General features: G+C 39.3%; 2 protein-coding genes across 10 annotated transcripts in view; one reads left to right on the forward strand and one right to left on the reverse strand.

The window, feature by feature from the left end:
* LOC111269133 (uncharacterized) overlaps positions 1-24,689 on the forward strand; it is a 164,801-nt gene that overhangs the window by 88,365 nt on the left and 51,747 nt on the right. The window contains exons 1-3 of one of the 5 annotated variants that reach the window (XM_086971984.1): positions 8,783-9,300; positions 9,434-9,842; positions 16,096-16,309. The exons of 1 other annotated variant lie outside the window; for it this stretch is intronic. The gene's annotated coding sequence lies outside the window, so the exon portion shown is untranslated. Of the gene's footprint in view, positions 1-8,782; positions 9,301-9,433; positions 9,843-16,095; positions 16,310-24,689 lie in introns of those variants that run through there. 3 more of the 5 variants (XM_086971985.1, XM_086971986.1, XM_022848520.2) reach the window with 3 other exon arrangements.
* Positions 1-24,689, reverse strand: part of LOC111269129 (long-chain fatty acid transport protein 4) — a 66,181-nt gene that overhangs the window by 37,973 nt on the left and 3,519 nt on the right. The window contains exons 2-3 of one of the 5 annotated variants that reach the window (XM_022848512.2): positions 24,512-24,648; positions 23,831-24,286 (exon numbers count right to left, since the gene is read on the reverse strand). In XM_022848512.2, the coding sequence (XP_022704247.1) occupies positions 23,831-23,991 (161 nt within the window). In that variant the 5' untranslated portion in view covers positions 23,992-24,286; positions 24,512-24,648. Of the gene's footprint in view, positions 1-22,004; positions 22,103-23,830; positions 24,287-24,511; positions 24,685-24,689 lie in introns of those variants that run through there. The other 4 variants (XM_022848513.2, XM_086971983.1, XM_022848511.2 and 1 more) reach the window with 4 other exon arrangements.

Here is a 24,689-nt window from a genome sequence, read left to right on the forward strand (position 1 = left end):
TTAATTGCGCACAGTTGTCGATGAAATCTAAATTATTCTGAGCCGTTCATACAGGCAAATCAACAAACACGGTGTGTGTGCGAAACACATATCTGTCGTGCTGAAATATTCTTTTCACAGAAAAATAAAATAGCATACTTTTGTCTTCTTTCAATTCTTTTATGTATTCTTTATCAATACTTGTCGTATTGTACATGTGTTTTTTTTAGTCTGTGCGTCGTATGTCGAGGATGCAATGAATCTAGTGCTTGGAGAATGGCTTTTCGGGAAATATATGTAACTGGTGCGGCGGCTCATGCAGCCTGGCACAGTAGATCTGCTAGCCTATCTGAAACGAAAATTATAGCAGAAAAAAATCGCTTGACGTAAATAACTTCCGATCGACAGATTTACGTGACGGAATTGTGAAGTCAAGACTATCGAGTTTTAAAAACATTGATTTCATATCGCTCAGTGTATGCGTAGCGTCATAAGATCGCGTAGTTAGATGTCCCGAAAACAAAATCGCTTCACAGAAGAAAAAAAAAAAGAAAAAAAAAGCATCCGGAGACTCGGTGTAATAGTACAACAGAAACAGCTTCAAGTTCTCAAATCATAAGTCACTTTTTCGTGTAAGACTTTTTTTTTCGTGTCAAATTGTTATATAATTTCCCGGACAGCTTTGTTGTTGAACATCTTATATCCGGTTGGCTTTCTTATTAGATATCCGCCACTTTCAGCGGTTGTGACATCAATACGCGAAGTACTACTCGTACAGCGCCATACACTATATCATCGCTTGACTACCTCTTTAAAAAGACCAACGCGGTAACTTTCAAGATGGTCGGTGCACGGTGGCGTGATGGCTTCTCTTAGCGCATCGCGTACTTCTTTTTTTGAAGGTTATAAACGACGACGATCAGCGCGACGTCGGCGACAACCCTGACGATGAATAGGTACTACGAGATGAACAGAAAAGCAATGGCCAACGCTCCCGGTAGAATCGACACATCACTTTTAGCACGACGACTATATAGCAGTTACCAATTGCACTTAAGACATGTTGGGTTTGGTTACAAAGCAACAAATCAATTTCGCCAAGTGCTCAGTGCCCCGACTACTAAAATCGGCCATACGGCATAACAGGCTATGTTTAGAAAATAGAAAATATCCTGACATATCTAATGTGAGAATACGTTCAACATTGCATCTAATACATGTATCGCTTGACCTAAGGGGCAAAATAGACGATACGAAAGCACTTCTCAAACAAAATATTTCTAGTACTTAGCACAAACCTGTTATATAATAGCAACGTCAATGAACTCAGTCGCTCCCCACAAGGTAGCTTATCTTTTTCTTCAATTCTAGACATTAGAGCTACTTAAAAGTAAGGTCATAATATCCATATTTAAAATATTGAATAGTCTACGGTTCGCCATAGTTAGTAATGTTGCAACGGGTTAAACAAATGAGGGATTGTGTGACAGTTCCTACCCTTAAGCGATTTGAGTAGAAGCACTTATATATACTTACGTACTTAGTACACTTACATTAAAAACAGCTGTAGAATAGCAACAGTGGCTAAATAAAAATACTTGCACCGAAAAAATCAGTGAAACAAAAAATATTAAAAAATTTCGTCATAGATTGCAATCAAAGCTTTTGGCCGTCATTCACGTCGTATACGTAATTGAACCATCAGAGTCACTCGGACGAGCTACAGATTTCATTGGTATTAACCAACCGGTCTGATAAGTTAAATTACTATAACTTTTCACTTTTTTTTTTTTCGAAATGTGGGAATATTCGAATAGAGGCGCCGCAGCCCTTAAGGTTTTACGGTCAAACCATAACATTGAGCAGCTCTTCGAAATGAACGCGGCAGACTTTTGGGCAAATAAAATATGGCTTGCGAATACTTCAGCGTAAAACCGGTTAAGTTACTCTAGGTAAAATAAAGTCAGAAAGCAAAGCATCCTTTAGTGTCGAAAATCAAGGTTTTTGTTTTTCGAAGGCCGCAAGCCTGCGAAATTCCATCGAGTATTGGTGAACGTCTTAGAAGAGGAAGCCTTGGGCGAAAGCCCAGTACGTGAATAATGTAAATATTTCAAGAACGCAGCCTGGAGTGCCGAGCAATAGCGAAGCGGTAACTGATGTAGTGACCCAAAGAACAAAAACGCAACGCCCTAGTCGAAGCTTTTCGCGAAAACTTCGAGTCTGAAAGGCTCTGTCGGCCCAAATTGATTTTACAAGCATAACCCAAATACTGAATGTGCGGACATTGAGTAAAAAAATGGGTCCTCTGTGAATGAACTGCAGGCCAGCTGGACATGCGCGGGGTGTGTTCCGCATACGACGCGCGGAATTTTAATCAATAAAAAACCTGTATGGGGTATACGGTCGTCATAGACGAGACACAGTTCAATCTCTACTGCCAGTCAGGGGGAAATAAAGCGAAACACAAGCGTCACCCTGAAGGAGAATCAAGTGTAGAGTGAATTCGGACTTTAGGTGATTATATCATTTGCGTTGAATATTCAGGTATCTACTGCTATGAGATACTCGCCGAAGATGATAGAATAAATGCAGCCCGCTATCTCAAGTCTCCCAAAAGACCATGAACCGTCGGCACGATTATCGAAAAACACACAGTTTAATTACTTTGAGATAATGCCGAATCTTGTTGCTAGACGTTTGTTACAGATTGAGCGAAGAAATATCCACCATTGGCTTCAACTCGTTCATTCTTAGGTCCGTGTGATTACGGAGATTTTCATGTCCTGAAAGAGTCGACAATTAGATGAGCATATCTCACTATCGCTTTACTCCGAGAAGCTAGAGAATCACATATGGTAGATATATGGCTATCTAGAAGCTGTCAGAGCGCCAGGGCACCTGTGTAAAAATTGAAAAAGGGTAACTCTAACAGATAACTGAAAACCATTATTTTTGTCCAGATAGCTCAAAATTTTCTCAGTTTCAAAATCCATCAGATTCGTTTGTAGCAGCCCAATCTATACACGGCCTTAAGCTTTCGTTCAGTTCTGAAAGCAAGCAGATTTTTTGTTACTGCCAGTTTAACGTCAATCCATAAAAATACTCGAATCTATATGAATAAAAAAAAGTTAGAGGAATTGCGTTGGCCTAAGATGAAGCCGCAGATGTGTTGACGTTGAACGTTACGCGGGTAATGGATGAAAACATAACCGTAAATGGTGTCGCTGGGTCGTAGCTCCGACAGGCGACATACTACATAAAAACATATATAAAGACTATAATGAGTGTTAGGCTAGTAGTTATTTAGAAGCAATACACTTTTCCGACAGACCTTGAATATAAACTAAGCAACGAAACTAACCAGAACTTCGTCTTTCTTTTAAGGTATAACACCGGTCAATAATAAAATTATCTATGAAGACCTATTAAGGTAACTTCAGTAGCGGATAGGCGGTTTTCTATTATGTCGGCTTTTATTTTCAAATAAACATTCACCTTTTCGTACTATATTCAAACAAACGTCTCTAGAATACAGAGACGTTTAGTATTGGAGACAAACGTAAATCAAATAGACACTTAAGCACCAATGGTTCGATAGATTGTTCCAGTGAGACAGACACGATATGTTCTACATGGTTATTCTAACTTCAAAGCTAGTGGCCAAGTAAACAAGTTGAGACTAGAACAGAGTTGCGTGGAAGCGTCTTTAAACATGCGACTAGATAATATTCATCTTATTTCGAGTGGGCCGGAAAACAAACGTTTAGATTTAATGGCTGTCCGGCAAAAAGTCATGCTGAAGGGGCGCGCAAGGCCAGTCAAAAGCCGAATGTCCTTTGCCGCTGATTTTTTTCATAAAGAAAATATTTTATATCGTTCTTAGGCAGTTTGTTGACAAGCCCATCGACTCCGGATGTACTTAGCCACACTCTGTTACATTCATATAACGATGATAATAAAAGGACGAAATAACAGTTCACAGCGACACTAGGTATGTAACCCGGTACTCGTACATATGGATTACAAAGACAGTTGAAAATACTCCTTGTATATTTAAGGATGCCTAATTGTTGTAGGCCATATTGACAATGTTTAAATATATGCAAATATAATGTGGTCTTGGAAAATCGAAACGGCGATAGGTGTAGTTCGGGTTATTTGTTATGTCGACACAATTCAATGGCACAAGGTAGCGTAGCTTCGACAGAGTGCAGCAATCTGATGCCCATCTATGATAAAAAAAACAAACAGTATACTCTATGTGCTACGTCCGGGACATGCTTCATTTGACGAAATAGAATCCTGTAGTGATCGCTCCCTAAACCTACCATTTACTACAAGCCACAGAAACATGAATGTTTTTTAATATAATTCCACCGCAAGGCAACAAAGGATGATCGAACTCGAGCTCGCATCTGATTTCTGTTGAAGCGACTAAAAATTTTACCATCTGCGGACGTTTTTAACAGTAACAATGGTTCCCTATGGCTAATTTCGATACTTCGCTAATTTCGAAAAGAGGAACTCTCCAAGAGTTCCTCTTTTTAGTTCAACTTGCATTTCTTATTTATGACAAACAAGAGTTAAAACAGTTGCTTCACGTCGTGCGTTGTTATCACGTTTTCTACCTAACCAATATACATGTCTTTAAAATAGCAATTTCGAAAAATTGTCGCAATCCGAAAGGGATATCCTTTCGTCTGTTTATTCATGTCCTTCCTAGCTACAGCGGCTGGCGCTCTACGGATTCTACGCTGGGCGAATAGGCTCCAGACGTTATCCTCTGTCTTTACAGCGGATACAGATGATCTGCTACAACCTCAGTTTCAAACCCCACAACAGACGGCGACACTAGCAAGGGCAAAAACTATTTAGCAAAAGCTGCAGCTATTACCATTCACTATTTTAGATCAAGGCACTTCCAAGCTTTTACGTCCACAATCGCTGGCTCGCATCGCACGGTTGAGCCCCTAACATTACCGCGGAGCTCTTACTTCTGCTACTCCTATTTTTACTTATGTACTAATAATCTATGTAACTATACATGCATATATCGAATATGTACATAAACACGCACTCAAATAAGAACATTTATAAACATTACAGTTTCCTCGTAAGGTTATTTATTCTATCTACAGGCAAACAACGATAACGTCGGTGCCGTTGCAAATACAGTGACGGCTATCATACAGCTGTACATAGAGCTGCCCGTTCTGTTACTTAAACGGCCAGCCCTTCGACTAACCTCTGTCACATTTTCTCTGGTCGATCTTAGACGCGCGCGCGCGCGCGCGCAACAAGCGCTGGCCAGCCGAGTTAAATGGATCCACTAACCGATGGACCAACACACCAGCGAACGGCCCATCGAACGACAAAGCCACAGGGTAAATAAACCAGACATGAAGCCGACCGTTCGTTGTTGGTAAGTAACGACTTCTGTCCCACGAAATTCCCCAACGATGGCGGGGGGGCGGGCGGTCAGGCGGTCTGGCTGGCTTTTCTTTGGTTCGGTCGGTCGGTCGGTCGGTCAGTCGGATAAATGAAGCACAAGCGTATGGAGCGAAACACAGTTGGCAATCTGTGGCAGGCTGTATATGTGTGACACATCGGCGCACAAATCGGTAGGAGCAACGACCCGTTTACGTGAACGGCAATGAACGGCCTTCGTCGTCGTCGTCATCATCGTTGTATCTCTTACATAAAATAACATATCAAGACGCTTACAGCTTTACATATACAGACATCTACATCGACGTAGCCGGCAATTATAATACACACGACGCAAGACGATATCAGTCATATTCCCGAACTGTTACACAACAAGGGGAATACGCCGTAAGCCCCAGTAGTACGGTAATCCAAAAGGATTCAAGTTCTTCGTACTATTTACTGCTCTGCCTTAGAGCTTTTATTACTTGGCGGAACCATCTCGTCAGTTTATTGACGTGGATTATGTCGATATATTGGCCCCATGTTTGCCGAGTGTGTCGTATCACGATCAATTATGCCCCGCCTGGCAAAAATCATTTTTCAACTACTTGTCTTGTCCATCATGGAATCGCAATCCGATTATTATTATTATTATCCGATATGGACCGATTTTGGCCAGAAATGTTGTTGGAATTTTTTTCACATATGTTTTATTCCACGTCGTTGGCGTACGGAATGGTACGTACGTGGAATGGTAATGGAAAAGCTGTCGGGATATTGTTAACTAAAGGCTCTTGTCAAATAACACCTCAATATATATGACAAACCAATCGGCACTTTAGCGATCAGTAGATGGAAAACTATCGATGTTCTAATTAGTCTCATGAGAATGAGTAGGGTTCGATGATAATGGTCGTAGTAACACAAGTACCGTATTTAGTACGAGCATCACTTTTGCTCATTGGTCATTCTGAACGTCCTCCGATATTGTGGTCTGCGATAAACAATTGAAGCTCACCTGGCTTGGGTCGCTAGCTATACATGCTATATAAACTTGCTTATAATACAAGTACGAGAATAACGTCACCAATAAGAGCGGAGGCCTTGTAATAACAGTTCATATATATATATATATATATATCATATAATAGATCATTGTCCATCGCAAGAATAATACAGTTCTCACTGATACGACTCCCATTCCTATTATTACTATTTTTTTACAACGCTAAAAGCTATTAATAGAAGGCTAAAACCAAAATACATAATTTTCGAATAGCAATTCCAATAGCATTTACAAGAGAAGAAATTTTTAGCGACTGTGTTGTTTGTCGCGTGTGGCTTTCGCCATGTTAACAATATTGTTAACGTGTTAATACAACAATGTTAACAATAACTTATTGCTCTAGAGACGTCATTTAATGTAACACATATGTGTGTGTGTGTATATATCCTCTGGGCCCTGGCGTAAACCTCACAATGGTACACAGCCGCAACGCCGAAACATAGCGACCAGCCAGCAAATCGGTAACGAAGAATAGAAAACACCTAAGTACACCATGTGGATTTATGGAAGTCACCACCATCGCCTTGCTAAAATCTATCAGCATTTTACACTAAAATGGCAACATTATCTAATTCTAAGCCTCGTCAGTTTGAAATTTGTTACTGGCTGAAGTGAGCACACCGAACGGAACAGTTGGCAATGTGCAATTTCTCCTAACAAACTGAGGTAATATAACCATTCGTTTGTTTCCAAACGTGGAAACGCGCGTATTGGCATCAATGCGGAACCATGAACTTATCTTGGCCCATGCACATGTCTTAATACCCTAGTACCGTCCAGACAGACGCCAATCGTGGTATTAACTAGACACGGCATTGCGTGGCTGCCTGATGCACTTACGCAACAGATGTCTGCGCGTTATTTCGCAGCGGCTGCAAACGACAATGTTATTGGAAGGACGTCTATGAAAAATCAACGTACAGACACAGGTAATTAGTATTCGTTAAGAACATCTAGATTGTTGTTTCAAACACCGTATACAAGCACTAATAGGCTTGCTTCAATGAATGTTATACTATTCTTAGGAATGCGAAGTGCTACGCCGATCAGTATAAAACCCGTCGCTACCCCCTTCTTCATCTCCGTACCTCTCAGTCTGCGAGGCGAGGTTTTTCGGTTGCATCGTTTTCGACACCTCATATAAAGGCTGGTCATAGACGTACGATTCTTTTTGCGGCCTTCGAACCGAAATAAACTAAATCACATATTATTTACACCCCCACCTATGCAGTGACGCATGAGAATGCACATGAAATATTAGAGACAAAAACGAGCTTTCTATTATGAACTTTTTCCATAAAGGATATCTATGAAGAGTTGGCTAGTTTCGTTTGTCTCCTATATCCATGCATCTTTTTCTAGCGAATTGACTAAATACCATTTTTGACAATGGTCTGCTACCAATATAGAAGAACGCAATAAATTATCAATCTAGTGTTATTATTACTACCGTGATACTGATCGCAGATTAGGTAAGCTTCACTGCACAATCTAAAATAATGACAGCTTATTTGATAATGTTAATGTAAGCCTTTGGAAATTAAGTAAAATGTATATATTATTTCTTTCTTTAGTTCGAAATAGTGTTTGGCACTTTACAGTATAACATCTTAGTGGATCCGTGGAACGTTCAGGCCATTTATGCTTATGACGAGCCAGCCAAATTTTCGATGACCCAAAACAAACCGACTACCCCATAAATAGAAATAGCTTTTAAATTGAGTTATTTCAGTTGGCTTATTTTTTCCTAATGAACCGAATAAGAGTATTTGCAACTATAACGACTGTATTACTCGTATTGTATTTGATTTATGGGTTTACATAGGTACAATATATATCCTAAAGTCGTTCATATAGTCGACAGCAGGTTTTTATCGATATCTGTTGATGAAACTCCCTAAAAAAACTTTGATTATTCATGGTTTGTGCAGGTTTCAGCTTTGAGGTTCGTAACTACGTCTCCAACACTGAAGACTGACCCTTAGCCATCCACTCTGTACAAGATTTAACAGCAATTTTCTTAGTTATTTTCACATTTGTTTTCGAAAATAACGACACTAACTGAAATGTGCAGTCGAAAGCTGGGTTTTACAATGGCGGCAAACAATATTTTTCAATGTCGCAGCTTTCTATGGAAACGGTTTTTATACGATGCAGTACGGTCATGGCTGATTCAGCACTGAGCCTAATAGACTGGAAAACCTAGCTGCGTACTATCATCACAAATAACTATTGATAATATATACCATTCTTCATATCTAATGCATTTCTTTTGAACAGAGTCATAGGTTTTTCATTTAAGACAGGAAAATACGGAAGTTAATATCTTGTTATTTTTACTTTCCATATATCTTTCCAGGTAAACCGGATTTTGAATATGCATAAACTATTAGCACGTATTATGAATACATGCGGTTGTCTCGTGCTATATTTGAACTTCTGCTAACTTGTTATCTTACGCCGACTCAACCCAGAATATCATTGCCTTAGCTTACTTAACAAACGTTGCTTCACATACGCTTCTCAGGCAGCCATACGGAAAGCACATACGAGCTGACGTTTACTAAATAGGGTAACCAAAATATCACTCGGAATACAAACTCGCTAGTGTGGTCTTATTGTTTGTTTTTCATCTCGCAATCTTTTCACAAGAAATCTCGAAGTTTGATCAGTCCAATATTAAATGATGGCACAAAAAAGAAAATTCTCTCCTTACTGACGGAGACAACAGAACCGCTTACTTCGACATACGCTACCCGCTTCGATAAGACGTTGCTGCTTCAGCTAATCTGGCCATCAGAGAGATAAAAAGCTTACAGCAGCAGGTAATCCGATAAAGAGGCCTATTCCTTATGCTCTTACATATACCTCGGCACATAAGTTCGTCCATCTAAAAAATGTTGCCTTTTCACGTTCGATTGTCTGATCCAACCACTTACCCTGTACTTTACATTGCAGCAATAGTGTTGGCGCCAACACCAGTCATGCTAAATGAAGGCAAGTTGGCAAAAAAGCTTACATTTCTGTTTGCATGTTGCCAGCGAGATCCACGGCCCTGTCGTGTCGTAGATCTATTGAACAGCGTCTTCCTTCTCAACTCGGCTAGCGGTCATTGCCACACAGCAGAAAATATCGATATGGTCTTCAACAGCGAATTGACGGTCTAGGGCCAGCCGCTGCATATTGCCCCGATTTTAGTCGGCAATAGCAACAACGACGACGACGACGACGACGACGACAACTACTACTAGAACAGCTAAACTGTTGCTTTCGCTGAGTTCCGCTAGGCGGTAGCGGAGGCGTTGGCAGCGGCGGAAGAAGAAGAAGAAGGTTCTCGATAAAACCGCACAGCTTTGTTTTTGTGAAGGTACGCTATTTAGGGACGTAGTTATCTGTGCTTGTTACCATGATTTAAGTATAGCTTTCCGTACGAACCTGCATATACGCGATCGAACCATTGACGTCATCATACTTGTTTTTCTGTTGTAGCAGCTGTACAATTGCACAGCTGCTAATTTCGAACAGACAATTTAGCGTGATCGTCTCTTTCAATTGACGTCTTTGGATTCACATTTAGGCATTTAAATCAAGTTTAACTCGGCCTTAACAATGTAGTGTAGACGTATTAAGGCGAGTGGAATAAGTTAACGACCGAAAAAGCATTTCGATTGAAAGGAGTTGATATGAAGACAGCTTACTTAAATAAAATTTCTTCGAGAAAACACTTTGGATGGGGTCATTTTCAAATAAGAGCTCAGTGGCACAAAATGAAGAAAACCTAAATCCTTCTTATATTGTAACCAGACATCCATATTTATCGACTTACTACGTGGTCCGATAAAAAGTCGTTGCAATTTCTACGGAAATATAGTTACATATGAAATGTTATTTACTCATAATCTGAAATGAGCACCTGCATACATTAACATTACATTACATTAACTCTAAACGGCTATACTTAGGTGACTTATTCTATTGGATGGTATCGTCATTTACATTGATATGCTACTTAAGAGAGCACCAGACGTAAAACTACAAATATTTATCTGTAGGAAACGCAGTAGAATCTGTCTTCTAAATTATCCACTGCAGTTTTAAAATTTTGGTGATGCCTATAGCGTAGCGGATTGAATGGAAAGGGGAAACTCGGCAGTCAGACTCTTGTATTGCACGAATTGTTTGCTTGCCAGAGCTCGTGAACTTCTTTGCTACAGAACGCTACGGTAAATAGCAAACATGAACTTGATATGACGACAGACATTGTGAACTTGATTAAAATGGCCACATTAAAATACAACCAGGTTAGAGATTATTATCGTCAAGAATCTTCCTTCGCTTGAGTGGTGCCCACTGGCAGAGGATGCATGAACAGCTGATTTTATTATATAGATGCCTATGTACGAAACAAAATGCTTGCTTGTGTCGAACATAAAGTGCCCAAGAAAATACCACAGGATGTTCAATAATTCTTTTTTAAAAACAGCAAATGCCTGTCAGATTTAGTCTCATCAAGCTCGGTGGCAGAAAGAAACACGTGTTTCCTATGTTTTCGGATGTGTAGTATTGTTATACACACTATCGGTTGACATTTTTATCGAGCGTTTTTACTTGGAGGATTGTAAGGCAACAAGCTCACCTAATGACGGCACTTTTGGCTCGGTCATTAGACGAAAGAGAATTTACCAAATGCAAATCAATTAATATACATCTATAGGTTACAGGGTGAGTTTGGCAGTATTACAAGAGAAACAGCCATTGCCTCGATTATTATCACGAGTAACGGAAACACGGGATCAAAATCATCATCCGGAGCAGATTCTCCTCCTCATCATCTCCATGATCCCGTTGCAATGTCATTATTTTAATGTATAGCATACGGCAACGGCTCACTAAATTGCAATCATAGCAACATACCATGACGATGAAGATGCATCGTGTGCTACTGATAGGTAACTTAGTGGCTTGCAAAAGCAACAGTGGCTATCTGTTTAACGCCACGCTGAGCACTCCACCTCGCTAGGACGAAATCGCGTGTTTCAATTTTACATTCAGCACTGTTGTTAGACATTGCATAAAATGGTAAAAAATGCTCATACCTTTACGCTTAGTTCTAGGTCCCCAATGAATTATACGGATTGTCTTTGCTACTCTTATTGCTAATAGAATACCTTGTTGTTCCTGTTTATCTGTAAACAACAGATGCCGTTCCATTGGAATAACCTATTTACAGGGAATTAATGCCAATATTTCGCTTCTCAAGCCCTAGTCCCTCTCTCTCCGTAGGTAGACAAGGATCTAAAGAAAACAGCGTGGAGTTTTCGCTTGTTAGTCAAATCGCATATAGACCTTAATTCTAGCTTCTGATACGCGTTTCCGTTGCGTACTGTTAGAAAAAATAATCTTTTGATTCGGCTGGGACATATGACATTTACAAATTTAAGTGGTATAATAAAATTTTTAGTTTTCTCAACTCAAGCATTTTAGATTTTCTCAGGGACGAATCGGAAGTTACGCACTTTTCAATGGATCGGCTACTTTGATAATAAACAAACTTCGGAATATATGATCTATTAGCAGTAAACCGATGAAATCTGAAATAAAATCGGGCCAAATATACCGTTAGCCAAGGGACCAATAAGGATTCAGTTTCATCGAACATAATGGTCACTATTTGAACGAAGCTAAATAGAAATCTTTGGTCATATGTCTAAAAAAAACTAAATCTACTTATTTGTGCATTTGACGCGGTTCTTCACCTAGCATGCCCTAACTAACAATCGAAAAGTTAATAAATATATCTTTGATATTAATATGATGCTCAGAATAATATATCATGAGATATCCTTCATGACAACTTCGGAGCATATGAGCTGGCTTTAAATAGATGACTTTGGTCTGCTTAAATTCCACTAATCAGTCTGCGTACTCGCAGGTGTCAATCAACCTTACGGTACAAGGATGTCTGTGTCCATATGTGTACACTTCACTCGTATAGAAAAAAGACCAAGTAGTGTTAACTCCTGTAATGAAAGGCTGTCCGACCATCGCGGCGACGGTGGTTTACAAAGAACAAGTTGTGGTTTTTCATAAAGAGGCGGAGAACTTATGTCACCGTACCACTAGTTGTACTGTTTTTTTACATTACAGAGCATCCATAATAGGCGATAACGACATATTGATACCGACAATATGGCCAGAACAAGTAAATTTCCGTGCTATCAGATGATTGACTATAATAATGAATCCTGTAAAAACAACTTCCTATAGCAAATTATTACGACGATGCGTAGCTGACAGAAGCACGAAGACTATCCCCCGTGGACTGGATGCCAGAAATTAAAAGCGGTGTTCGACATCTCATTCGAATTATCTGCACGCTGGTCATAAAATAGTGCGTTATACCTAGACTTTCCATTGAAATGATCTAAGCTTGGCTTATAATAACCCCATGCGATAGGGCACTATGTACAGCAGCCACTCGGCCAAGCTGTCCACTTGCCCAGTAATGGCAGGCCAGCGATCCAAAGACCTCTCATTACCGGCACTACTATTTCGAGGATTAACGTTAAGTGGTCGTGACAGCTTTCTTCTTTCATACGATTTGGCGGCGAAACGTTCATTCGAGTTCCTGCGTTATATCCGGATACTACAGAACCAGTCCTAGGCCCGCCAAAGCTTACGCCATTGCACTCTGATAAAACGAGTGGCAACCTTACTTCTCAGACGCGCGCTTGTACCGGTTAAAGTTAATCCTACCCGTTGTACAATAGTGCCAGCGTACAATTAATCAAGACTTACAACAGTTTTAGCCTGTCGCAGTTCGCTGTACATTACAAAAATAATGTACCTCCTTACAAAAAGAAAAATGTATTTTGCAGTTTTATGTGTACAACTTCCTGCAGGAAGGCTGTTCGGATTACACAATTGACAACTTCAAAACTCGCATATGAAAGAGCAGAAGTTTTTCACCGATAAAAAAGAGTGGCACCTCAACTGTCAACGGGAGCAACTTGTTCACAAAAGCTGTATGTCCTCAAGTTAGAAAAGTTTTCAGTACTTACGCATGCTGAAATATAAAGCCACCTCAAAAGTAGCCAGCGGACTCCAGATTAGATTTATATTCATCTAAATTACCACAGTAGAAATTTTGTTTATCACTTACCTTTACAATAAACAGTCATGGTTCAACTGAAAGATTAGCTAACACGAGATTCAATGGTAGAAAACTGCGGAATTAAATGGGTACTGACTATTTTTTAGATCATGCCATTTTTTCTAACAAGAAAGTGATTATCTTAAAAATACATAAAAAATAAATCTATGAACACTCTGGGCATCATACAGGTCAGATATCGAATATAGTCCTAGTAAGTAGATGTCTTCTAAAAGTGACTTGGGTTCTATAAATGATCATACTATAAATGGGGGCTGTATGGGATACAGTGAGGCTGTGTGTATGTCGGGTGTATAAAAATAAAAATTCCACTGATGTCTAATTTAAAAGACTCATTTTCCACAAAAAAAAAACACAGTTCGAATAAACATCTAAAAGCCAGCCACTATACGCCGACATAAATTAGGGCACCATCTTATATGGATGTTATATATCTGATGTTGCCGACGAGTGCATTGTACTCCGGGTGATCTCGACTCAGACCTTGACCATAAACAATTACTTATTCCAAAATTCTGAATATCGTATAAGCTCTAGTCAAAACAACTATATAGATTTAGCTATCAAGCTGGCTCTGAAGGCCAACGTCAATATAGCTAGAACTTCCCTTTACTTCTGGAACAAAATATGATTTCTTTTGAAGAGGAAAATCCTCCCCTAGTTTTGTTAAACGAAATCGTTAGCAAGTCATATAGTTTCATATCTGACTCATATGAGTTCGTTAATCTCTATTTAAATTATATTTTCCTTAAAAGCAACGATCAGCTGTAAATCTCTTTAACGTTTCAACATAGAAATCTTAGACAAATACATAAGTGTATTTCGTCTCACTTGGCAACTGCTGTTTAAATAGCGGCATTAATTAATCCTACTGATATATAATGAAACAATATTACTCGTACAACATTAGCTGTAACGTGATGCGGTAAGCTAACGGTAGCAGTGAGCTCACAAAATATTTTTTGCAATTTTTCACCGCCTGCCTATATACAAAATTCGTGCTTGGTAATGCTTTTATTTTCTTTCCTATACTATACATATAGAACGTATCTATATACCTGTATAGCATCTGGCTCGAAATCGGATAGCTAAAGAAGTGCGGAATCGCACCCATCCAGCGTTAGACAGCGCTTTAGATAGTAACGACATAAAATCAATCTGACACCCGGGGGTGAAAGCCGTGACCGCCCAAAGCTAACTGCGGCATCTTTGCCCGATACCTTTTTACTCATTGTGTTTGCCTAATGCCCTCTGACGTACTCGAAGGCATCAGAAGAAAAGATGCTAAAGGCTAATGCATAACGAGCAAATTGTACGTGCTATACATAGTAATCTTACTTGTTCGTAAAGTAGTAGGCAAAACTTCAATCAGGACAATCAAGGATTCTTAGGACAATCAAAATTGTGTCCCTGCATCGGTAAACATTTAGAATTTACAAAGCTTTTAACTATTTACCTAATCTGTTGAGTAAATGTCAGCAAAAACCAATGAGTCTAGATATCATTTAAGTTAAAAATTAAGGTTCATTGACTAAGTTTCTACTCGTCGGAAGTTCGGATACTACTTAAGTCTGTCGAGGACTGCTTAAACAACTGAGCTAAAAAGGTTTTTAGTGAAACAACAGTGCGTTACTGGTGCAAATTAGTGAAACTGGGGGGCTTAAAAATCACAGGAAGGGTAACTACAACTTAGGACCTAAACAGAGCGAATAAGTTGCTGTGATCACGATTGTTTTTGAGTGAAGTTGAGTATGGACAATACGTTACTTGTCAACTCAATATGCGGTTACTTAAAGCACGTAGTACCAGAATGAAGATGAAGAGCAATAGCAACGAGTTGGTTCTTCGTAAACTAATTAAGTTCAGGACATACGGAAAAACACGATTTACGTAAAAGCTACCAACAGAATCGCGCTTAGACCCTATCGTCATTATAGACGAAACATCAAAAAAATGGCGTTGAACAAAAAAAAATTGATATTTCGAACTCCTAAAAAGTCTTAAAGAAGTGTAGCATGCCAACCGACAGCACACATTATGTTCTCTCGACAATAACGCACAACCTCATCGCCAAGCTTGAATTAAGATTCCGATAAATAAAGATAGAATCAGATAATGGCTTCAACTTTTAATTCTCCAGTTTTACGTCAGACTAATATTTGGCCTGCTTCCATACCGCAAAAATGACGAGAGATAACATAACGGCTATTAATGCTGATTCCCTCAAGCAAGTTATCAATGAGGTAAGTAATTACGGCAAATCACAGGTACATAGCTGTTGAGATACATGTAGAATCAATGTAATGAAATAAAGTAATGAAAAAAATATCGTTGATTTACGTTACACGTTTTAAAAGTTATTCAGGTTTTTCGACCCCCCTAAATAGGTTGGAAGCAATCGAAAATAGCAGACATTTTGGGTGAAAAATTCTACATGCATTTATAGGTAAAGACGGCGGAGCATTGAGCGCGAAGGTAGCGGATATCTAACGTTTAGGAGCCACTACGCGGGTATTTCGACGTCGGTTCCAATTCGCGATAATCTATAAATACGGAAGCAGCTGCTCAGATAGTGTGTTGAGGTGCGTGCGCGCGAGTGTGTTCGATAAACGTATTCCAGCGTGGAACAGTCTTGCACCGCATGTTGGGACACATACCTGGTAGGTGTAGATATGTTAGAGCATCACTGAAATACGGTACATGCCGGGGAGTTTTATTTTGGCTGATAACAGGCCAAAGATCCTAAAAATGCAAGGGTTCGAGTTGCCAATAAGCATAAGAGGTGCAAAGAGGCGTAGAAAGTCTATAGACAACTTATTAGAGCCACCACCATTAGAGCTTATTTCGACGACACAATTGATAATCTGTTCCTCAAAATGGTTTTCAACTTAATATGTAAAAAATGAATGTATATCAAGAACAACTTTTTGGGTAATTTCAACTGATCTTCGAGCCCTTCAAATCAGAACCCTATTGAAGATTCTTCAGCTTGCTTCCTATAAATTATTTTTTCGAAAAACTCAGAAGCCCCGCGAAAATTCGTCATAACATAGACGGTAGGTTTCGAGCATATTTGAAAATTTGTCGTTTTAATAAGGGCTTGCCCTACGTGAGCAAGCTGTGTAATACTTAATTTTCACCCAAATGTCCTGTGTCTCGCCCTGATTTTGCCGTTTTGTTTTAAAAAAAAGTACTAACGAAATCAAATGCGCGCTCGCCATTACAGGCAACCCGCCAAGGTTCATCTAGGTTTCAATGTTTTACTACATATATATCGTTAATGTTGTGTAATAATAGCGTGTGGTAATGTTGTTTTCATAGAACTCTCTCAAAATATTGCCGTTCTCCGCAATTTGTTCATTTTCAGCCCGCAGCTTAGTCGCTCGCTCCAGCTATTTCGATTTCAATAGATGAACACGAATTTCTCATTACATTCATCGTTCAGATAGATCATTTGAGGTATAAGTCTCTATACTATCAGGGCGGATATATTTTAGACAATATAATACATTACATTTCCACATTACTTAATGTAATACTTAATCGGGAGTTCACAAAGATGTTTCTAGATGTGTACCTTACTTGGTAATTGAAAATTTCATTGTAAATAAGAGGGCCGAAGGGTTCGCACTTTACTGTGTACGAAATCTCGCTCATAGAAGCAAAAAGTGAATAAGCTTATATAGTGATGGAAAAAATATCCGACGCGTGTTTAACTCAGTTCAATATCAGTATCATAAAACCGCACCATGCATGATTATAATAAATTGCTACACTTGCTGGAGCCGTGGCATTTTAATGCTTATTAAAGCTAGCAACATCCAATACTGAATAAAGAAACATTATCTGTCGACTATACGTCTCGTAAAACACAAACAGTAACATCATTACAAATTACATTATTTTACTCTGCGTCCGTCGACGTTTCCGTGTCCTTTTGTGTGCGCGCATGGACGCTAATCTTTTGGTTGTGTCGAATCGCACCAATGGCGTCGAAAAGATTCGCTCGTCATTATTTAACCGGAAAACAAAAAAGTAAAGGGGTAAAGCTTGATTTACCGCACAAATAAAACGTCACATGTAATGAGCCACGAGACGTAAAGGGCAATTTTTTTTATTATTTTCAGGTAAAATCTAACCGAACATTTTATATATATATATGTAGTGAGGAAAAATAGTTCAGTTTTGAAAACTGTTTAATTTATTTGCTGAAGTTAGTCGATCGGGATAGCTTTGAGTTCAGTATCGTAATCCCTTTTCCAAAAACTTACGATATGGTTTGACTGAATAAGCAGTCTCGCTGGGTTACACGTCCTAAAGATCCTTCGAAAAGAGCACGTTTAAGCCTTTGAAGACAATACTGGCGCAGAAAAAAGTGGACCGGGCACTTATCTATTCTATGTACCGTCGTTTATTTTTTTTCACTTGTGTCGTATCACACGCTCGTTATTACGGATAGATAAATGTATTTGATTGCTACAGCGAATAACGTCGTTTTTCCCATTAACATCCGTTGCATAAATATTATAGTGATTTATTTCGACGATGACGTACGTTTCGTTCCGAAAACAAGACATGAAGATCTCTTTACATGGCTCCTTTATTCCGGGCCAGTGGAACTGGAATATCAACACGAAAAACAAACATCAGCATGATCCAGAAATGAAGCAAGCTGGAAAAGCAATCCTCAATGGCAATCAAATAACCCTTTTGAACATAAACAGCCCAAGTCCAGATGTGGGAATTTCGGATGATTAACTCCAATCGACAAAAAGCCCTGGTTTCAATAGATTTTACTGAATAACAACCATGCTGGTTACCGCATTGCCTAGAGAGAAAAAAGCCGAATACTTTACTTGCTAAATGGCAATGGTAGTCACTACGTAGACGTGCACACCACTAGGAAGCGGACAAATACATTAGACTTTCGTTAAACCCCAGTCGAGCGGTCGACCCGAAACAAAGTCTAGATGCTTGGTTACCGCACCGAAAAAGCGGAAAGAGCAGAAAATGGGTCGGCCGAAGATCTCGCTCGAAGCCGGTCGATGCTGCCAGGGCTAGAGCCGATGCTATCAACATACCAATAGAGCGACCGAAACATCGACACAAACATACATTCACACGCATCACCGATGCAAGGAGTTTCGCCTTCAATTCGTGGCTGCTGTGTGATACAAAAAAGTAGACAAGGAAATGTGGATAGGCAGATGAAGGCAGAGAACGGCACCGCTGTGAGTAAGTCGCAGTGAGTTAGCCGTAAGCAGGATCCTTGTTGAATTATGATTCTTTTTTCGGCTTTTTCCTATAGCTTGACCAACCTCATAAAAACGTTTGACCAGATGTCTCCCATTATTGAACTGCTTGCGGATTATTTAACTAGGATCTGTCATGCTAACTATAGCTTAGCTGTGACAACCCTGCATCGGCCCTGCCGCAAAGGGCGCAAAGTGATTGCTAACTTAGCTATGGGCCGTATAGAATCATTATCAGAATGATCTACCGACTATGCAAGTCTCTTCGAAAGTTTTTACCTGACCTCTTCAAACCGTTCTAACTAGACGAAAAAAAAAGTAACCACCCAACAGGCTGCTGCTGGCAAAGAAGTTCTTTCATGGTCTAGTTTTAGAGTCCAATGTAGAATAAATAAGATCTTTATAAAAGCCTCTACTTCATCTGCTCAAATCGCCTTGAGTAAAAAAATGAAAGGGAATCAGTCAACTGGCAGCTGCTAATTTTGATTGTCTAGTTTCAGAGTCTGGAAGACTTCCAATGTAGAATATAATCATGAGTGTCGAAGTGGCACATGAAACTAGGAAACAGAGTTGCGATGTCGGGTCCTCAGGTCACTTTGCTAGGACATCTTTGCTTCATTGTGCATGTACGTGTTTTTTAATTTTCCGTTACAAATGGCGGCCCTATCTTAAGACAGTCTCGTTTGCTTACATTGTATTGATTGCTGTCATTGCAACGATGTTCGAGATAATTCACTTCTCGTTTTCTCTTCGTCAACATCTTAAAAAACGGTATCCTACAACATCAGTTTTGGGTCTTCCGCTTCAGAAAGAAATGCAATAAACGGAGCCGATTACTCGAGTCACGTCTAAGACGGGAGTGGAAACTGTAAGCTTGTTCCGATTCTCCAATGTTAACGCACTGTTTTGCCGTCCGGAAAATAATTAAGAGGCTTTAAATCATTGAAAATGCAATTCGAGCTTGGCCTTTGTTAATCAAACTCAGCTTCGAATGGTCACTCCCAGTGCGAAGTTCCAGGCATTGATAGTCTATTTAGGTACCAAACAATCACTTGCGCCTCCAAGCTACAGGTTGGTACTAAGATTGAGTGGTATTCGACCTTGCGAGAGACAAAAAGGACATAACATATATCAAAATAGAATAGCAAAGGTCGAAAGTAAATACCATTAAAAAAATTTTCATGGGCGGCCTAAACACCTCAAAGGATTTCAGGCTGAAGGACTTTAGGCACTAAAGGATGAATATGCCGCTTAAATTCAATAGAAACTTGCTAATCTGTTAAGTATGACTTAACGGACAGTTTTGAGCCCTGCGAGAAGGTAAACAATGCAGGAAAATGTACAGGAAACATCAACTCAATGAACAAGCATAATACCGCATCGTAGTTGCCCTTGCAAATTGTTGAATGAACTATCTTCAGCTACATGAGAAGGATCATCCGAACCATAAGACCTCTGCTAGTCACAGACATGCGAGACATTAATGTAAAGAAAGTTCTTCTGCGTGTCTGGCGGAACATGAAGAAAGTACTCTATTATCAGCTTCTAAGTTCTAGAGAAATGATTATTGAACATCGATGTTAATGTCAACTTGGTAAATAAAGCAAAAGGTCCTCTTTCCAGACAGCCTTCTAAGGATCCAAGAAAAACCACTGCGCGCTTACCCGGTTTACTCTCCAGATTTGGCTCCTGCAAGCGATCGTCAAAATCCGTTTTGTTGAAAATATTTCTTAGAGGCTGAGAGCATCAGAAAACTGATCTCTGACTATTTCGACTTAAAAAACGGTATCCTACAAAATATCAATTGCGAAATACTTAAAACAAAAAGTCTTAAGGAGAGTCTACAGAATATCATATAAAATTTACTTTTTTTGTTTCCAAAATCAATGTCGTCATTTAAATGGAGAGTGGTGGCAAAGTAAATCAGATCATTACTGATGTTTGTTCTTTGATCCCCTCATTCCTGGAAGCTCTTCTCAATACAGATCATCCTTTTTATTTTACATAGATGACAGAACCTATGAGAGATTGATCTAGAAAGTATGAGATCTTAATAATCTGACACTCTGCTTACAAGATACCAAGGTACGACATATTACGAGACAGTACATTGGAAGCGCCAGCCGATGACTGAATGAATATTTTGATACATTATTAAGAAAAACTTGTGCTCCATAAACAAACTATTCATAAATGGGTAGAAGGATAGTTATTTTATTTAAAGTGGATCAACATCAGAAAGTATCTATGTACTTAGATGTAGAAGAAAATTATAATTCTTGTAGAAAAATTGGCCCCGTTTCTTTGAGCTCAGTCTTCGACATTGATCCTGTTATGCACTGTGGGTTCCGTAAGATATTAAACAGGGTACATTGCGCGCCAATGCTCTCTGAAGGAACTTCGATGGTAAATGCTTTGTTTTTAAATAGTAGCTCAAGCCTTCGATCTGACCCACCTCAGGAGGCAATTTATAATTTTACACTGCTTTGTTGATTTGCGTTTGGTGATAAACGTTTAATATACAAGCACCGTATTTATATTCATTCAAATCTACATATCAAAAAAGGCAAGTGAGGTGACCAAATGAAGCAAAACACAACAAATAATTCATGTTCGCTGATATTTCACAAGCATATCACTGGTATAACCGTTTAAATCCAGTTATATGCCAGATCGTCACGTTTGTAGCGTCTCAGCTTCTCATTTCAGTCATATTATAAGCGGTATCGCGGTATCGCGGTATTCGGTATAACCGGATGTGTGTTTTAGATTTCCATGTACGATTATAGCAACGTTGTTCAGTAAATATCCTATCAGCTGAAACAAAATCGCTTTTTACGTATATTACAAAAATTCATCTTGCCGTCACCCAGATCGACAGCCTTTAGGTCCCATTCGTCATTGAGTCCGACGCATACGTGATGACACATAAGAATAGTAGAAAAAGTACATCAGGTGTACTCAATTGAATTATTACTACTGAATTCGTACAAAATTGGTTAACTAAATGTTCGCACCAAAGGAGCAATTTTCAAATAAGTAGACTGAAAAACGGACAAAAAGGATATATAGGCACACACGGTATACAAAGATGCATACATACATTTACCACAAAGCCAATCGGTCATTTTTGTCCATCAATTGCCAGCAATGATTTACTAAAATAACACGAGCAACACTGCAGTTAGACCCGAATAAGCAATACATCAGCTGACTATATCCGATACGCTCATACTTACTGGGAAAGAACGTTCAGCTCGTATAGCCCTTTGAGGTGCCGACCGATAAGCGTCAAGCTGCGGCGAGCATACACATGCCACGGGTAACCTAGTGGCCCAGAGAGAAATGCGACAGACTGGCAGATGCCGACTGCGGGGAACGGCCACCAAGACGATAGAAAGTGGAAAAACTAACCAACGTTACTAGAATCGTTCCTGATTCTCGATTGGTTTGTTAGTCTGATACAATGGATACACACAGTGTGATACAAAAAAAATACACCGTTTGACGGGTCATATCTTTCTTACCTGAATTATTATTCACAATATAATTAGTTTGAAATAATGGACATTAGCGAAGAATCAACAAAGAGAATTCATTCTGAAATGCTATAATATGACAATATAGCAGAAGTATAAGACGGACTTCAGGCAGATCTACTCACGCTACCTGCAGTTAATTAGATAAAAGATAAGTCTGGAACGAACGGAACTGTGTAGGTTGTCATAATTGACGTTTCGGAATACTACTGAAGTAATATTACTAGAATGTTAAAATGAAATACTCGAAAAATCACAAATTAGGGACCGCCAAGAGCATATAAACAACAAAATCTATAAATGTCATAGCATTGTAACAACAACGTGAGCATTTGTGGGCGGCAAAAAATCGTCACGGCGCTCTTATATATATCTTGTTTGCGTGAAGGTCTTCGTTTCTTATTGAATATTTATGTAGACAACGAAAGTGTTTGTCGAATATACCTTTATTTTTGAAACTCAGCTGAATACTTCTTACAAAATGCTATATTCGAAACTTCTGAAACAGCCAAAAGCTCAATTTTTCAACGACTACACAAAACTTACAATAAAAAATTTGACTTTCCTCTTTACGATATAAATATCGTTTTTATCACTGAAGTTTTTATCGTTACGCGCGGCCATGACCTTCACTGTATGAAGATATGAAGTCGTATATTTTTCAGCTTTACTGGACAAGAAAAATGGTTGTGATAGTATAATCACGCCTGGCAAATTGCCAGAGGATAACGGGAAAATTTATCACCAAATCCCTCTAAGGTCATGACTTAAGTGTATTTGTGCGTATACAGGACTATTTAATGAAGCCAAATTAACGGCGGATAAAACTGCTGGTTTTCTAGGTTATGATAAATTTTCTATACTTGAAGAAATATTTAAATAAAGGAAATTTGCAAACGCAAATCACATCAGCATATGAACAAACACATTGTTTTATTCTGAATAAGTACAAGCGAAAAAGAAATGCACATGACAAAGCAACTAGTAATTTGTCTGCATTTTTTTAGCGGACATCGGTGTACGAATATATATAGCATATAGTAAACGTACATTTTGGCTGTTTAGTGGCACTTACGTGGAATATGTTATGCGGTACACAGATATTTAAGTCAATGTTTTTTTATCACCAATTTAATGTTTCTAGAGACTAGGAACTTTAGCGTAGCATACATTTAATTTTTTAAGTCTCTACAGTTAATTTTTCTTGCTCTGAGAACCATTATATGTATACTGGTAGGGGGCGTGGCAGAAGCATACTTGAAAAACAATGCGTATGCAGTAATTTGATTTTGCCGGTTCACGGTGCCCGCTACCTCTAAAAAATGACTACGTAAGGTTATACTTATTCAACTAAACACCAAAATGGAAATGCTTTCACAGTGCCACTTACCGGAGATCGCGCCATCCTGTAACCCAGACGATCCAGAGGAATCTCCATCCGCCTGTAGCCGCGTAATATATGAATATTAGAAGAAAAAGTTGATTGAGTGAAAACTCTGCCGCAATGGCCCCCGCCAGTAGCCCACACGCACCTGCTACTTTGAGCCACATCCTTAACACCCGCACACTATTGGCGTTGCCCCTCCAGCCGTTGCCGAATTTCCAGGGCACGTGAAGGGCCCGCGCACGAATCCCTGTAGAAACCAGCCTCGTTCCCAACTGATTTTAGCCTCGGGCTCAATGAATCGAACCGCCTTCGCACCTCGAGGAGAAGTCGTCTTCCTGCTGTTATTGTTGTTCTCTACAGCTAAAGCTGCAAAGCCCCGACACACGCACGACACAATAAGCTATTTCACCAATTATTCCGCTGTACGAGATTCACAGCTGCCGAAATGAAGGGCACCACCTGCAGATGAATTAGCACAAGATCCTTTGTTACCGAAAGTTTATTTAAACTTTTTTTTTAACTTTTTTCAACACATACACAATATTAGTTATTCACAAATCGTTGCACATGGACGAATTAACACTTGGGATCCACCTCCACTGATGATGCAAACCTTAGATGATAATTTTTTGCTATGTTTGTCGCCACAAGGCGAGACTGACAGAGAGAGACGGCTTCGCTTACTTGTTTTCTGCTGAAACTTTTCTTCATTACCCCCTAAGTTTTAGGCGCTACAAGTCAGGGGAGGCGCGCTTAGAGATTCCAAGACTCAGACTAAAGCTGCGTGCTGTCGCGAAAGAGCACAAAACCCACACAGAGTCCTAGACACAGAAACAAATAGAAAGATAAAAACAAAGATAGA

This window comes from Varroa jacobsoni, unplaced genomic scaffold (genome assembly GCF_002532875.2).
Source record: "Varroa jacobsoni isolate VJ856 unplaced genomic scaffold, vjacob_1.0 scaffold_1356, whole genome shotgun sequence".
NCBI lineage: Eukaryota > Metazoa > Arthropoda > Arachnida > Mesostigmata > Varroidae > Varroa > Varroa jacobsoni.